This window comes from Micromys minutus (genome assembly GCF_963924665.1).
Source record: "Micromys minutus genome assembly, chromosome: 1".
NCBI classification, from domain to species: domain Eukaryota; kingdom Metazoa; phylum Chordata; class Mammalia; order Rodentia; family Muridae; genus Micromys; species Micromys minutus.
In genome coordinates this window covers 69,887,014-69,901,181 of record NC_137969.1, presented here as the reverse complement: position 1 = coordinate 69,901,181, position 14,168 = coordinate 69,887,014, and the positions used below count along the sequence as shown (strand labels likewise).

Sequence of the window (14,168 nt, the reverse complement as noted above, 5' to 3'; positions counted from 1 at the left end):
GGCAGGGGATGAGAAGGAGCCTCCCCCTAAGAAGAGATGAGGCCACAGGTCTCTGGAGCTGGAATTCAGCAGGACTGGGGTAGCTGGTGCAAAAAAGAAAATGTCTTCCACCCCAGGGTTCCTCAGGGTCCGAATGCCATGAAGTCCTTAAGTCAACATGCATCCTTCATGGGTAAGGGTGGGGTCAGTGAGTTCAGAGGGATGGGGTCAGTGACAAGGGTCTCTCCAACTTCAGGGGTCTATCCTACCCCTCCTCTCAGGGGTTGTCTAAGAAAGAAAGACACATTATACCTTTGCCACAGCCCTGGTAAAGTGGTCAGAGAGGTTCCACCTCCGTTTGCCTATGATCACATGACTATACAAGTTAGAAATAGCAGTAAAGACTCCTGTGTAGAACACACCCTTGTACTGTGTTTGTGTGTCTGTTGTATGTCTGTGAGTTGCAGTGTGTGTGTGTGAGTGTGTGTGTATGTGTACCAGGAAGTACATGCAGCTGTAACACTAGAGAGCAAGACTGCAGGGAGAATCCTAACTCTGGGACTATGTCACAGGTGCATCGTTGCCCAGAGACTCGGGGCCAAGGGTGTGGACAAGGGATAGGGTTAGCGGCTGTCCCACAAGAGTTTGGCACCATGGTTCTCTGGGGTAGGAGCTGTGCCTTCAAGAGAAAAACCCTATCAGGGGCCACTAGAGAGCATGGCTCTAAGAATGTACGTTTATAAGTTGGAGCTCAGGAGGCAAGGGTACAATCAGGAAGACCCTGAACGCTTTTGGAACATTTTGGGGGAAGAACAGGGGTGGGGGTAGTTATGAGGCACTGTTTCCTGCAGGGCCTGGAGTGACACAAAATTAGGGGGCAGGGTGGTTCCCAGGTATTGTTAAAGCAAGGTGTTCTCTCCATATTTTCAGATGGGAAAAACTGAGGAAGAGGGGAGGAGACTGGGTACAGGATAAATTAATTCAAGTAAAAAAAAAAAAAAAAAAAAAAAAAAAAAAAAAAAAAAAAAAAACCACAAAAAAAAAAAAAATTAAAAAAAAGAAAACAAGAGCAAGAGGAAGCAGGATGGCAGAAATATGTCAGGGCCAGAGAAGCAGGCCCCTCCCACTCCGCAGGAACCCCCACATCCCTCCTCCCCGGCTGCGGCAAAGTCACACAGAGGTCTCCGATTGCAGCCGCATGACAAACTTATGTGACTTGGGATCTACAAATTCCTCCGAGAGTTTGAAGAAGGGCACCTTCTTGGTGCTCACCACCAAGCTGAAGTCCTGCCGCTTTAAGAGGAAAACTATGCCATCCTTCAGCCCATTGGTCACTGGCTCCTCGCTCACCAGTGTCCACTGCTTGGCCAGCCAACGTTCCTTGTGGTACTGTATGGTGGGTCCAGCAGCCAAATATCGCTCCAGGAAAGCCTGAGGAGGAAAGAAGATACTGATTTGGCATCTCTTCCACCCATCCACACTACATCCTCTGAGACACAGTTTTCTAAGAGATAGGATGTTTCTGAGTTCATTCTATACACATGAACTAGTATTTTCAGACGTGATCATAGAAGGGAGCTGGAGAGTCGCTTAATGTATATATGGGGATGATCACATGCACAGACGTGACACAGCTACAGTCAGGACCAGGATTCACCCCCATCCTTTACCCTATTCCTTGCACCAGGCTGTGCCCAGGGCAACTTGAACCTCATTTTTCCTTCTATCTTCCTTCCCTTCCATACAGCTGATATGACTAGAACCATGTAGGTCTACATAAGAAGGGAAGTAGGACAAGCAAAGATTCAAGTGCACCACTGCGTGTGTGTGTATGTGTGTGTATGTGTGTGTGCATGTGCAGGGACACACACACACACACACAAACACACACGTTTTGCTGGTAACTGAAACAGAGAACTAAGGCCTGACATAACCACTGAACTACAGTCCCAGCCTCTCTATCACCCACTCAACAAAGATGGCTCAGAGAGAGAGCCATTCTAGGAAGCTGGCAACTAGGCTGAGGTAAGCCAATAGCTAAAAGTAAGCAGCGGCAAAAGCTTCCTTTGGGGATGAAGGGGTCAGGAAGGTAACAGTGTAAGTAGAAATTCTAGGGCCTTCTAAAAATGAGAAACAGGCCTCTGAAATCCCCCATATAGTTCCAGAGTCTGCCCTTGCCTCCTCCGCTCCACACAGACAAAATAGATGGAATGGGGACAGGAGAGGAGATTCTCAAGAAGAGGTAAGGACGAGGCAAAGAGCAGGAAGGAGATACTACCATGAATAAAAGAGACGACAAGCCAGACACAGAGGAAGGTCTGGAAGCGGCAAGCCTACCTTGGGCGTCATGTCGTGGGTGATGCAGAACTCCAGGTGCTGAAGGATGCTCTCCATGGTATGGTAAGGCTGCTGTTTCGTGGTGCGAAGGTACTTCTGCATGGCACGGGCCATGGATGCAAAGATGGCTTGGGCTGCTTCCCGGGGGTCCATCACCTCCCTGGGGTTCTTCTGTTCCTCCTCCTGCAGCCTCTTAATGTGAGTGAAGGCCTCCTCCACAGCCACCACGAGCCTGGGGAACAGGCAGCATCTGAAGCAGGTGACCAATGCTCATCCTACCTCTGCCCACCGGCCCTGAGAACTCTCTGTACTCTCCCGGAATTAACACAAGTCCATGTGGAGCCAAGTGCTAAGAGATGGGGGGAGGGGGGTGCTTTCCTCATGAGCAGCAAGAAACGGTAGTACTCAGTGGGATCGGACTAGGGACTTAAAGTGAGCAAGCCTAGCATCGAATCCTGACACTCAGGAACTAAGCTGCAGAAAAGGCCAAGTATCCCATCAGACCTAAGAAAAGACTGCACACCACACCACGTGAAAAACTATGACTAAAGGGAAAGGACATCAGTAGATGTGGTAGCCGTCATGTGTTATTTACATGGGTGGGGCGTGCACACGCCTTCTATGGGGCTTAGAGGAGTCCTTTCTCCTTTTCCAACATGGATTCTCGGAACTGAACTCGGTCATTAGGCTTGGCAAGGATCCTGGCTTTGGAAATGGCATTTTATTTACTCAGCCACAATAGCGCGGGCACCCGACTCGGGTGGAAGAATATATGCAGCAGTTTGAGACCAGGCTGGTCTACACAGCAAGTTTTTGGACAGCCAGGACTAAATAGTAAGACCCTGTCACAAAAGAAAAAAAAAATTCCAAGTATAATGGCCCATACTTTTAATCCCAGCACTAGCGAAGCAGAGGCAGGCAGGTCCCTAGGATCTGGAGGCCAGCCAGCTTAGCCTAGTCTACTTGGTGAGCCAAGTAGATGCCATCTCAAAAAGCAAAATGAATGACAGGTTGTCCTCTGGCCTCCACACACATATCATTATTATCCTGTTGGGCCTGACAAGCAGTCTTCTCTGTAGGTGGCAAAAGTCAGATCTGACTTCTGTTAGAAAACGCCAACGACCAGGCCGGAAACTGTAGGAGCATGACATGCAAGTGATTCCATCAAAAGCCAGGGAGCCTGAGAGGCAAACCCAGGCTCACATAAAATAAAAACAGATTTTAGCCTTCAAGGTCCAAGCAGGAGGTCCAGCAAGCCTGAACCTGACCCACGGGACAGAGCAATAACACACGTGCCGTTTTACAGCTGCCGAGCCTGTGGTAATCAGCCACGGGAGCACTAGGAAATGAATACACAGACCCTGTATCGTCACTGTTCTGTCTCCCAGCAGGCACTGGGGCTTCCTGGGCTTCCTCGCCCCAGTTCATCCAACAGACACCACTCTATCGACTCGACTCCCCCAACCCCGCTGAACTCAGCCGGTACCCACCTGGCCCTGCGCTTGCGCACTCTGCGCTCATGCTCGGCTTCCTCATAGTAGTACTCATTGTGGCTGTTGTCGCGCCTCCGTGCCGCAGCCGCAATCACGGCCCTTGACTGGCCAGTGGAGTTATTGGTGCTGTTTTCTGTACAGGATCAGGATAGACGAGATGGTCAGAAAAAGTGCAGCCTCTGCCATCTGGAAACACGGCCTGGAACAGCCACAGGATGTGTCCCCGCCACCCAGCAATGCCTCCCCATCCCGGCCCTCCTGGCCACCTCTGGGAGAAACTGCAGGAAAGCAATCAGAAAGGCACTGACGGATAGGGGAGGAGTCCTGCAGATACATATGCCTCCTGATGCAGGTTTTGCAGCTCAGGGCCAAAGGGTAGAGACCAGGGCTGAGTAGACACAGGAACTAAGCCAGGGGATACACCATAGTCTAAAAAGGATAGCAGCAAAAACCAGCTACCTGAAGTCAAGGGGAATGACAGAACAGAGGGGCTGGGACAGGCCAGAGAAAGGAAAAGGCAAGGAAAGTTGCTTGGGGTCTTGTTTAGGAAGAGGCCGGGAGGGGTGGAGGAGCAGGGCCGCTCACCCTCTCCGAGAGAATACACCTTGAAGCCAGACACTTTCTTGGCCAGGACGGACTTGGGCAGGTTGAGGAGGGCGGGGTTGTAGACAGGGAAGTCATGGTAATACTTCTCCAGGATCCATACTGCCACTCGCTGGATGCTGTTGGGGAGACGGCAGGAGGGGGAGGGAGAAGGGACAGACAAGGGGCGCAGGGGAAGGGACACATCAGGGCAGGTCGGCAGGGCTGGAGAGGACACACGACAAGGACAAGCTGCTTCCAGGAAGCCTGGCTCAAGCCTGAGGTCTATACTTACCAGGCCCCTAACCCTTCCCAAGGCTGGGTCTGCTACTCACTTCCGGCCATGCTGAAGCCAGGGTTGGTAAATAAGCCCCAGCCAAAGGGCTCCTCATCCCCCTCCAACATTCCCCCAAGGTTTCTGATGGGACCTAGGAGGTGTCACTGATGCTCTGCATAGCCTCGGGGGAGGGGAACATCCTGTCCACAAGTCTGGTGGGAGCTAACTTTCTGTCTCTCCCTCTGGCTGGCTCATCTCAGTAACATTTACTGACTACTCTTTTTAAAAAAAGGGAAAAAAAGCCTCCTAGAAACCTTGTTTATACCCCTTACCCATCTCCCTCTTAGCCCATCCTCCTCTAAGAGTCCTGATTTTGAATTGCCTATCACTGCCAGTTCACAACTCCTGCTGACATCTTGCCCACAGTTCTACATATGATCTTGTGGTTAGGCTGAAAATGCCGCTGGACTCTTAAATGTGTGCAAACTCCCTTCCACCCAGCCCTCTCTAGTTCGTCACTTATTGTCCCCACCATCACACCCTCCTCCTTCCCTCCCCCTCCCCCCAAACCTTTTCGGGTCTCATCTTTGTCCTACGCAAGTCCCGCTTTACTGCCGTACACCCATACCTGAGATGGCCGACGTTGTAGAAGCGGCTCGCCCCATCTGTGGATCTCACGACCTTGAGTGTGAACTGGGGCTGGAGCTGCCGCAGCTCCAGCAGAACTACGGCCAGATAGTGCACGAAAAGTAAGGCATCCACTAGCGAAACGGCAAACTGAACCACGCCCTGGTAGCTGCGCTCCCGGGCATCCAAGATGCGCACGCCGTAGAAGAGCCAGTAGGAGATAACCAGCAGGAAGACAAGCACCATGAGCAGAGCTCTTAAAACGAAGACTCGGGGCAGTGAGGCCTTGGGCCGCCGGAAGAACAGAGCCCAGCTGCCCAACAGCAGGATGAGCAGCTTGAAGGCCACAGAGATGAAGAGGCCCTCACAGGCGGTCCCACAGGGCTCCAGCTCCTCCCGCCACAGTAGTGGGGGCAGCAGCAGGAAAGCCAGCGGGGTGAGGAAAGAGAGCAGTGCCAAAATGGCCCCTGCCGCCACGCCCAAGTGGCGGGAACAATCCAACGGGGCACTGTCCTCCATGTCCTTGGCGATGCGCGTGAGGTCATCGTGGGAGATACTGTGCTCAGAAGTGCCGGTGACCACCGTTGTTGTTTCTCCCCAGTTGTCATCCTACAGTCAGGAAGGGGGTGGAAAGGGAAAGACGGGTGGAGAAGGCAGGTACCCGTGGGAAAGGGGACGGGAGAGAGAAATCAGCACATACACAATCGTCAGAAGGCACTGAGCTTTGCTGTGCGCCTGTCTTGTCGCTGCAGAAATTGCCATCTAAAACCCAAGTCCCGAGGGAGCTGCACTGAGGTCAGGGGGAAGATACCGCATGTGCAGCGATGACCCCCGAAGCAGAGCACAGGGCAACTGCCAAGGGAGCTTCTCCTGCAATGACAGTGACCCCAGGGCAGGCTTGCCAGGCAAACCAGGCAGCTTCCAGAGAGTGATAGGAGCGGAGCTGACCCCCAGCAGCGGATGACATGCAAAAAGCTCATCTGAATTAGTGGTTCTTAACCCCAGCTGCACACAGTAGAATCGCCTAGGGAGTTTGGAAAACGTACCAATTATGCAAAGTGAGATCTGCTTGTCAACCTTTTTAAAAAAAAAAAAAAAAAAAAAAAAGCTCCCAAGATGATTATAATGTTCAGCCAAGATTGGGAACTCTGAACTAAATGATCTCTAGGGGCCGCTCTTCGGACCTGCGGTGTGGAAATCACCAGGGAGCACTTGAGAAAGGCAGACCCGCAGGCCCATCCCCTATTTACTAAACCACAACCTGCACTTAAATAAGATGCCCATGAACTATTCCAGCATTCACGTTCTAGGCTCTCCTAAGTTTCTTTCAGTTTTTGCATCAGTCCATGGTTTCGGCAAAAGCCAGAGACAGATATTTAGGGCAGAGATTTATGAACCAAGGCACCCTGAGGAAAGAGAGAGCAGGGGGTCCACGTGCAGGAGCAGTGAGCAAAGTGGCTAGGAAGCGGAAGTCAAAGCCACTTGGGCAGGCCTTGTTGCAATGCCAGAAACAGACATCTATTCTAGCCAAGTGAGGGGAGGCGTGACTGTGATCCCAGAACACAGGAGGACAAAGCAGGAAGATCCTGTGGGTGACCAAAATTAGCCTAGTCCACAGATCAAGACAGTCTCAAAAAGAAAAAAAAAAAAAAAGAAAGAAAATCCAGGGGCAGTGGTATATGCCTGTAATCCTAGCACTTGGCAGGTGGAGGAAGGAAGGTCAGAGGTTCAAAGTCATCTTCAGTTACATTAGTAAGATCAAGGCTAGCCTGAGCTACATGAGACCTTGGGAGGGGTTATTGCATGTTTTCTCATTAAGGGAGAAAGGGGGACAGGAAGATCAGTGAATGATCTAAATAGAATACAGGGGACACATTGCAGACTCAGGGTCACTGTGGGTCTCTATAAAGCTAGCTCCATGTGATGACCATCTGAATAACCATGGTGCAGGATCTGAGGACATAAGTCCGGACAGATGGGCTCCCAGGTGCCCTTCTGAGTGTGGTCTGCTCAAAGCTGTTCCCCTGCAGGGGCAAGAGAGCATCCTACAGAGACATCCCAAAACCATCAGGACTTTCAGTACCCACAATTCACTTCCAGCCTGAACTCCTGGAGCCTTACCCTAAACCTCAGGGAATACAAGCTACAGGACTGCGCTACTCGGTGCACTGTAAGAGGCAGCCTGGAAGGGCCAGTGGCTAGAGCTAAGGGATGTCCTCTCCCAAACATGGAAGAAGAATCTAATCTGAATACAGAAGGCAGAAGAGCTGGCCACTGTCAGCTGTGGGGCTGGAACCATACCCTCACCCAGTGACCCCAAATACACTGCCTACTCTCTCTCAAAGATCGAGGCAGGGAACCCCACCCAATAGGAGGGGAATTTAATCAGACCTCAACATCACTTCAAAAATCCACGAGGCCTGATATTACAGAAAGAAAAGAGTTCCCAATGTCAGACAGGCTCCTGCCCCCAGGAACAAGAAGCTAAGAGTCTCCACTGCCTAGGACACTCCCAAGAAGAAAGAACAGGAATAAGACTTGGAAAATCTCAGTGTCACCACAAATCCCGTCCCTCCTAAATTCCAGGATTGTGCTCTGCCAACTGTCCTCTCTATCCAGGGAGTGCAATGGACCAGAAGTTAGGACAGAAACAGCTGCTCACTCTGTCCTAGAGAATTCTTTCCCAAGGTGCCCCTTCTAACTGCCCAGTCTCTCTTCTCCTGCCCTAGCTCCATTTACTGTTCCCAAACCTCTTTTCCCTAGGACCTAGGTGATGCTGTTCCACAAGCTAACAGCAGAGGGCGTACATCTGAGACTTGAGGGAAACCTGTAGCCTACCCACCGCCACCTCTGCCCTCCTACTCCATCCAGCCTGCACCAACCTGACTGGAGCTTCAGAGCAGTAGGAACATTCTACTTACTCAGCTAAACCACCTCTGCCTCTAGAGATCAGGTAGGAACTAGTACCTCCAAAAGAGTTTCCACTAACATCTGAATTCCCTGAATGCCCTGCAACAAGATCCCACTTTGGAACAAAACAAAGGAGGCATAGTAGCACACCTATAATCCCTTCATTTGGGACTCAGAGACAGGAGGATTCTATTTTAAATAATCAGTCTGGGGACCAGACATAGTGACACACACCTTTAAATCTAGCACTCAGCAGGAGCAGAAGGATCTCGGTGAGTTCAATGCTAGCTAGGGCTACTCTGTGAGACCCTGTCTCACAACAAAGCCAAGCTACATAAGGCGACCCTGTGTCAAAAAATAAACGAAAAGATACTGCTCTTGATCTTGGATGTGTCCTAAATATCTATCGGCCCTGCACTTGCCTAGGAGACTCCACCTGCCCCAGAGGATCAGAAAATGTCTGATCTAAACCATTTTATCCCGATGCTCACCCGCTCATCCCCCCTCGTGGACTCATTGTCCAGCAGGGGCTCTCCCGGAGCCTGAATCGTCACTGATTTATCTCCGCGACTCCCATCCCGGCTCTTAGAGCGGTGTCGGTCCCGGCGGTCCCTGCATCAGGAAGCCAGAGAAACCGAGACAAAAGTCAAGAGAGGATTCAAGGTCCCTTCAGCAGCCCCGTACCCCACCACCTTAACATACACCACCTCTCTACCAGCCCGGTCTACTGGAGCTGTACCCACCTGTGCTTTCGGGAGCTGCGGGAGTGGCCCGACTTGTAGGAATAGCCCGAGTACTGGGACTCGGTGTCCATGGCGTCTGAACGCCGTGCCTTGTAGCGCTCCAGGGCCGCGGGCTGGGGCCTCTTGGGGGGCCCCACAGCCACCTCCTTCAGCACAGGCTTCTTCAGGCCAAGAGGCACCTTTAGGAAGTCAACCGTCACCCTGAGGGACTCTATTTTGCTGGACGAGTGGGCTTATCTCAGAGAAATTCAAGTGACAGCTCCCTGAGAAGATAAAGCAACTGCTTAGAGGGTTGCTCAGGCTTCCCGTAGGACAGAACACAAAGAAAAACATCTCCGAATGCCACCAGAATCTCAGGTAAGCCCAGCCACTCCATGAGAATACCTCTTTCCTGGATCCTGTTCTGCCCAATAGGCTCAGTTCCTCCGGCTTTGTCAGCTAGAAAGACCCTCCACCCACAGTATCCCAGGCTGGGAAAGACGCTAACACAGGCTCCGAGGGCAAGAAGGACACCCAGAATAATCCAACTCCGGTGCCCCATTGGGAAGATCAAAGCACTGCTTTCCAGTTCTGAGTCAGGAAAACAGAGACTCAGAGACAATGTCTCTCTCTCTCTCTCTCTCTCTCTCTCTCTCTCTCTCTCTCTCTCTCAATCTGATGGCTGAATAGAGGTAGAGATTAGCAGCATGGTAGGGTAAAAAAATAAAAAGCATCTTCCAAAATCCTAAAACCCCTGGGCAAGCAAGACAGAGGCCTATCTCTATTTAAGGCTGACAGGGGACCTCCTTCATCTACTCTGCAGTTTTCCAAGAGCTACCCATCACTTATCCTTCCGAGCCCCGCCCCAACTCTCACAGACTCCCCAGCTACTCTAGCAACCAAGGCCATCTTCTCTACTGATGGCTGGCAACACCAACTCAAGTCATCCCCCTGCCTGAGCACCTCCTGTCTCTACTCCTCGATCAAGCAAATCTCTCTGACTCGCCTACACTGAACCATATCCTTTGCTCTGTCCTGCATACAGTGGTGTAACTGAGTATATGGTCTGGGAGGAGATGTACAACAAACAGCTAAGCCAACAAATACAAGCAGCCACTTCAGTGTGGGGAAAGGAAAAGAACACTCCGTTACCCAGCAACAGACAAATGTATCAGGGATTGAACCCTGTGTACTAAGCAAGCACCATACCACTGGGCTAGCTACATCCCCAGCCCTGTGGAGATACTTTAAACTGAATGTCTAGAAACTTTGGGAAATGACACCTGACCATGCCCAAGAAAGGAAGAAAAGGCCCACGAAAGGGAGGGAATGACACCACACCATGGAAGGCCAAGTCAAGAAATAGCTCCATGCAATTAAGAAACAACAAAGTCACACAGCTCAGGATGGGAGGCCGGCAGAAGCTGTAGGAGCCACACAGAGAGTTGCGGTTTTATTTGCAGGTTATCAGGAAGCCTATTTAGCCGCGCCGATTTGGATTGGAAAGAAGAAAAAGCAGAAAAAGAGCAAACAGTGAGAAGGACTCAGCCACGAGAACCAAGAAATGGAATTACAGAACCAACTGGACCTGACTGGGGGGTGGGGGATCAAAAACACCCAGTCAAGTGCACAAAATAAGTAAGTAAAATTGAATTTAAGTAATAAAAATAAATAAAAAATAAAAACCTACTCTGAGCAAGGAAGAAGACACAAGCTTTGGGGGATCAAGTTTATCAGGAGTATGTGTGGGGAAGAGCAAGCTTGTGGGAGAGGGTTGAGGGTACACTGTCCCCCACTCACAAAGCTCATGGCAGCTTTGTGAGAAATGGGCACTTGGGCATTCAACGAGGTGGAGTCTGAGCAGAAGGTATAGTCAACATGCAGAGACGCTGCACTGAGCTCAGGAGAAGGGATGCAAGATCTCCAAAGTGCACGTGTCCGGGAGGAAAAGAAAGAGACTGAGAAGGAGGCCAAGAGGCCAGCAGAGTGAAGTCTCAAGACAGCCAATAAGACAAAGTTCCAGGAAGGAATAAACACAACCCACTCGGGTCCAATGCTGCTGAGAAGTTCTGGGTGCTAAAGAACTGAACCAGACTTGCTTTGTGGAGATACTTCTTCTCCAACAACTCTGCATCGCCCGGACCTGGAGGATGAGCAGAAGGAGCGATACGTATTTGCATCCATCTCCCCTCCAGTGGGTACCAGTAACTGATACCCACCGAATAAACGAACCGGTCTGTCTTATCTGAACACCACTGTGGAGAGATAAGAATAGATGTGAAATCTACTCATCTCTCCTCCTGACAAGAGTTATGTGGAGCCGGGGATTTCAATATCCCCACATCAAAGCAACACGTGATAGACACACATTTTAGGAACAGATATACTTCAACAGACCTGGACCTCTCTAAAACAGGGTCACAAACAGGGCCCATCCCATGCTTACCCCTGTCTACAAATTACATGTTGGGCTCCTCTACCCTTCCCCCAGGGAACCCACTCTACTGGTTTACCCCTCCGTACGGTTTAGATATTACGCTGCGCCACTTTTGATGTGGTTCCCACCTGGTCCTTCTAGCTCTGCTCTAAAAGACTGAGCTTTGCCAGCAGACTCTGAGGCCAGCAAATGACAAAAGGGATGATGAAGTAAAAGGACAAAGATACAGATTAGACCCAGACAGACACCTCCTTCCCCATCCTCACCCCAAATACTTGCAGCCCATCTCAGAGCCAGTGGCAAAAAGGGACCTGGGATTTACACAAAGATCCGGGTTTAAAACCTGGCTCCCCATTGCTGAGCTGGGTGACTGTGGGCACACTGCTAACCCTACTGTGCTTACGGGCTGGTGGGCTTTTTGGTGAAACGAGAGGTGAGAAGGCCTTCTTCACGGGGCAGCTGCAAGGAACACATGGATGAAAGACCCGCGTTCATAGACTGTGTAGCTACTAATAGTTAAGCAACTAATAAGCTCTCGAACTCCAGTCCCCAACCACTTCCTCCGAAAGTAGGGAAGGCGGCGGTATAAATAAATCGTGGGACTAAATAAAGAACTCTGGAGCGCACACACCCCAGCCCACGACTTCAAACACACCCAGATGTGAGGTGAAGCCACTGTTTCCCCTGCAGATAAATTTCAAGCCACATGGGGTGCCAGTCATCTCTCTGTTGTGAGCTACTTAGGCCTGGAGCCCCCTACTTTCCTCCACAGCCAAAGACAGACCCCGCAGCCCTGGCACACAGAGGGCTGCCCAAATGCAGCCAAACATGCTCCTCCCTCAGCCACCAAACAGAGGGGTCCCACAGAACCACAACTTCTGATACCTTTGCCTGCTGTCTCTCTGGGTATCCAAGAGAGCTAATCCCAGCATCAGGAAGCGATGAAAGGTAGGCAAAGAGAAAGACAGAAGTCCCCCTTACTTAATCAGTCTCAAAGATCAGGTTTGGAGGGTCTCTTGGGTGGGCATCGTTCCCAGGAAAGCAAGTGGGGGAGGGAGGGAGTGGATGAGATGGACAAGGAGAAATGTCAGAGCCATGAGGAGACAGAAGTCTGGACTAGGCACAGGGCTGAGCTGCGCCCAGCTGAGGGGCAGAGGCTGCAAAAAGCCAATATGCCCCACTGTTTTTCAACTCTCCCCCCACTCCTCAAGACACAAACACAGGCACTGAGTCCCCTGCTCAAACCAGTCATGGATTATCTGGGGTTAAAAGGAGGCCAAAGAAGAAGGGGGGAGCAGAGAGAGCCCCGTACAAAAAGGAGACCCTTCTCCCCTCCAAAGGCCTTTCAGAAATAAAATTAATGGAATGTGTCTCAATAACATCCCAAGGGAATTGGGAGGAGGGCTGAGGGGAATGTGGGGGCTTTTGTCCCGGCTGCCCAGCTTCTCCCACATTGATCACCATAGCAACCAAAGCCCCCTGTTGCCTAGGTGATGGCAGCCAGGTCCTGGAACCCATACCCAGCATCCAAAGCGAGAAAGGTTATAGAGGTGGGGGAATGGGACAGAGGGGGAGAGAATGGGGTTTCTCCTCTGGCAGCCCCAGCTTTTGTCTGAGCCTGGGATCGGGTTTCTTCATAGGAACAATTGGAGGCCGCAAGAAAATATAAACTGAAAACCTGGCAAGAGACAGAGAGAGAGCAAGGCCCTGGGGTACATGGTATGTGGGTAGGTAGGGGCACAGGGTAAACACAGACCAGAACCAACTGAGTCTTCCTCATCTGAGTGAACAGTCAAGTGCCCTGCACGTGTGTGTGTGTGTGTGTGTGTGTGTGTAAGAGAGAGAGAGAGAGAGAGAGAGAGAGAGAGAGAAAGAGAAAGAGAGTATGTCTGTGTCTCTGTGATCTCTGAACGTGTGTGTGTGTCTGTCTGTCTGTTGTCTGTGTGTCTGTGATCTCTGCATGTGTGTGTGTCTGTGTGTATATCTGTGATCTGTGTGTGTGTGTGTACGTGTGTGTGTGAGAGAGAAGAGAGAATGTCTGTGTCTCTGTGTCTCTGTGATCTCCAAACGTGTGTGTGTGTGTGTGTTGTCTGTGTGTCTGTGATCTCTGCATGTGTGTGTGTCTGTGTATGTATCTGTGATCTGTGTGTGTGTGTGTGTGTGGTCACTGTGTCCTTTTGCCACTGCTGTAGGCCTGTAGTGCAGTTCAGGTCCTCAGACCTGGGATGTGGGTATGAGGCAGAACACAATGAGGATATATCTAGGAAAAAGCAGAAGCCAGGGTGACTCAGCCAGAGGGGAGGGAAAGAATGGATCACAAGTGCACACCTCCAAAGGGGCTAACCCTTCTTCATCTCCACCAACGTGTGACAGGGCTGGAAGCAGGCCTGTGAGGTGGAAGTACCTGGGCTTCAAGTGAGAGAAGACTTTGGCCAGAAAAAGATGAGGCTACAGAACTGGAAAAGAATCTACAAGTTCTGCTTTGACTGGGGTCTGTCTCCAGTGGGCCTCATTTTCTCTTCACAGCTGAGGAAGAAGAAGGGTAGTCCTTCCTGGGTACAGTTATTCCTTTGGAGCTCTCTGGAAGAGGCATTCATCTGTGGGCCCCTTGCCTTTACTACCCTTTCTGATTCCTACAGAAAAATCAGGGTCATACCGAATTTGGCTTGGCCGCCCTTCTGTACCATGACCCATGGCAGGTAGGTAAGTGACTCCCAAGTTGACTCTCAAGCAATGAATGCCTATTTTGTGGGGAGGGGTAACTTGGCTATCTGCCCAAGGGCAGAGCACCTAGTCATGAGGCT

The 14,168-nt window shown here is 50.9% G+C and overlaps 1 protein-coding gene across 1 annotated transcript; it reads right to left on the bottom strand.

The window, feature by feature from the left end:
* Positions 1-1,149: 1,149 nt before the first annotated feature.
* VANGL2 (VANGL planar cell polarity protein 2) lies at positions 1,150-9,019 on the bottom strand (the record flags this gene model as incomplete). Its single annotated transcript, XM_080910050.1, has 7 exons — positions 1,150-1,410; positions 2,317-2,548; positions 3,807-3,942; positions 4,395-4,531; positions 5,297-5,904; positions 8,697-8,817; positions 8,949-9,019. The coding sequence occupies 7 exons, from the start codon at positions 9,017-9,019 to the stop codon at positions 1,150-1,152; spliced, it is 1,566 nt and encodes a 521-aa protein (XP_080766176.1).
* Positions 9,020-14,168: the final 5,149 nt, after the last annotated feature.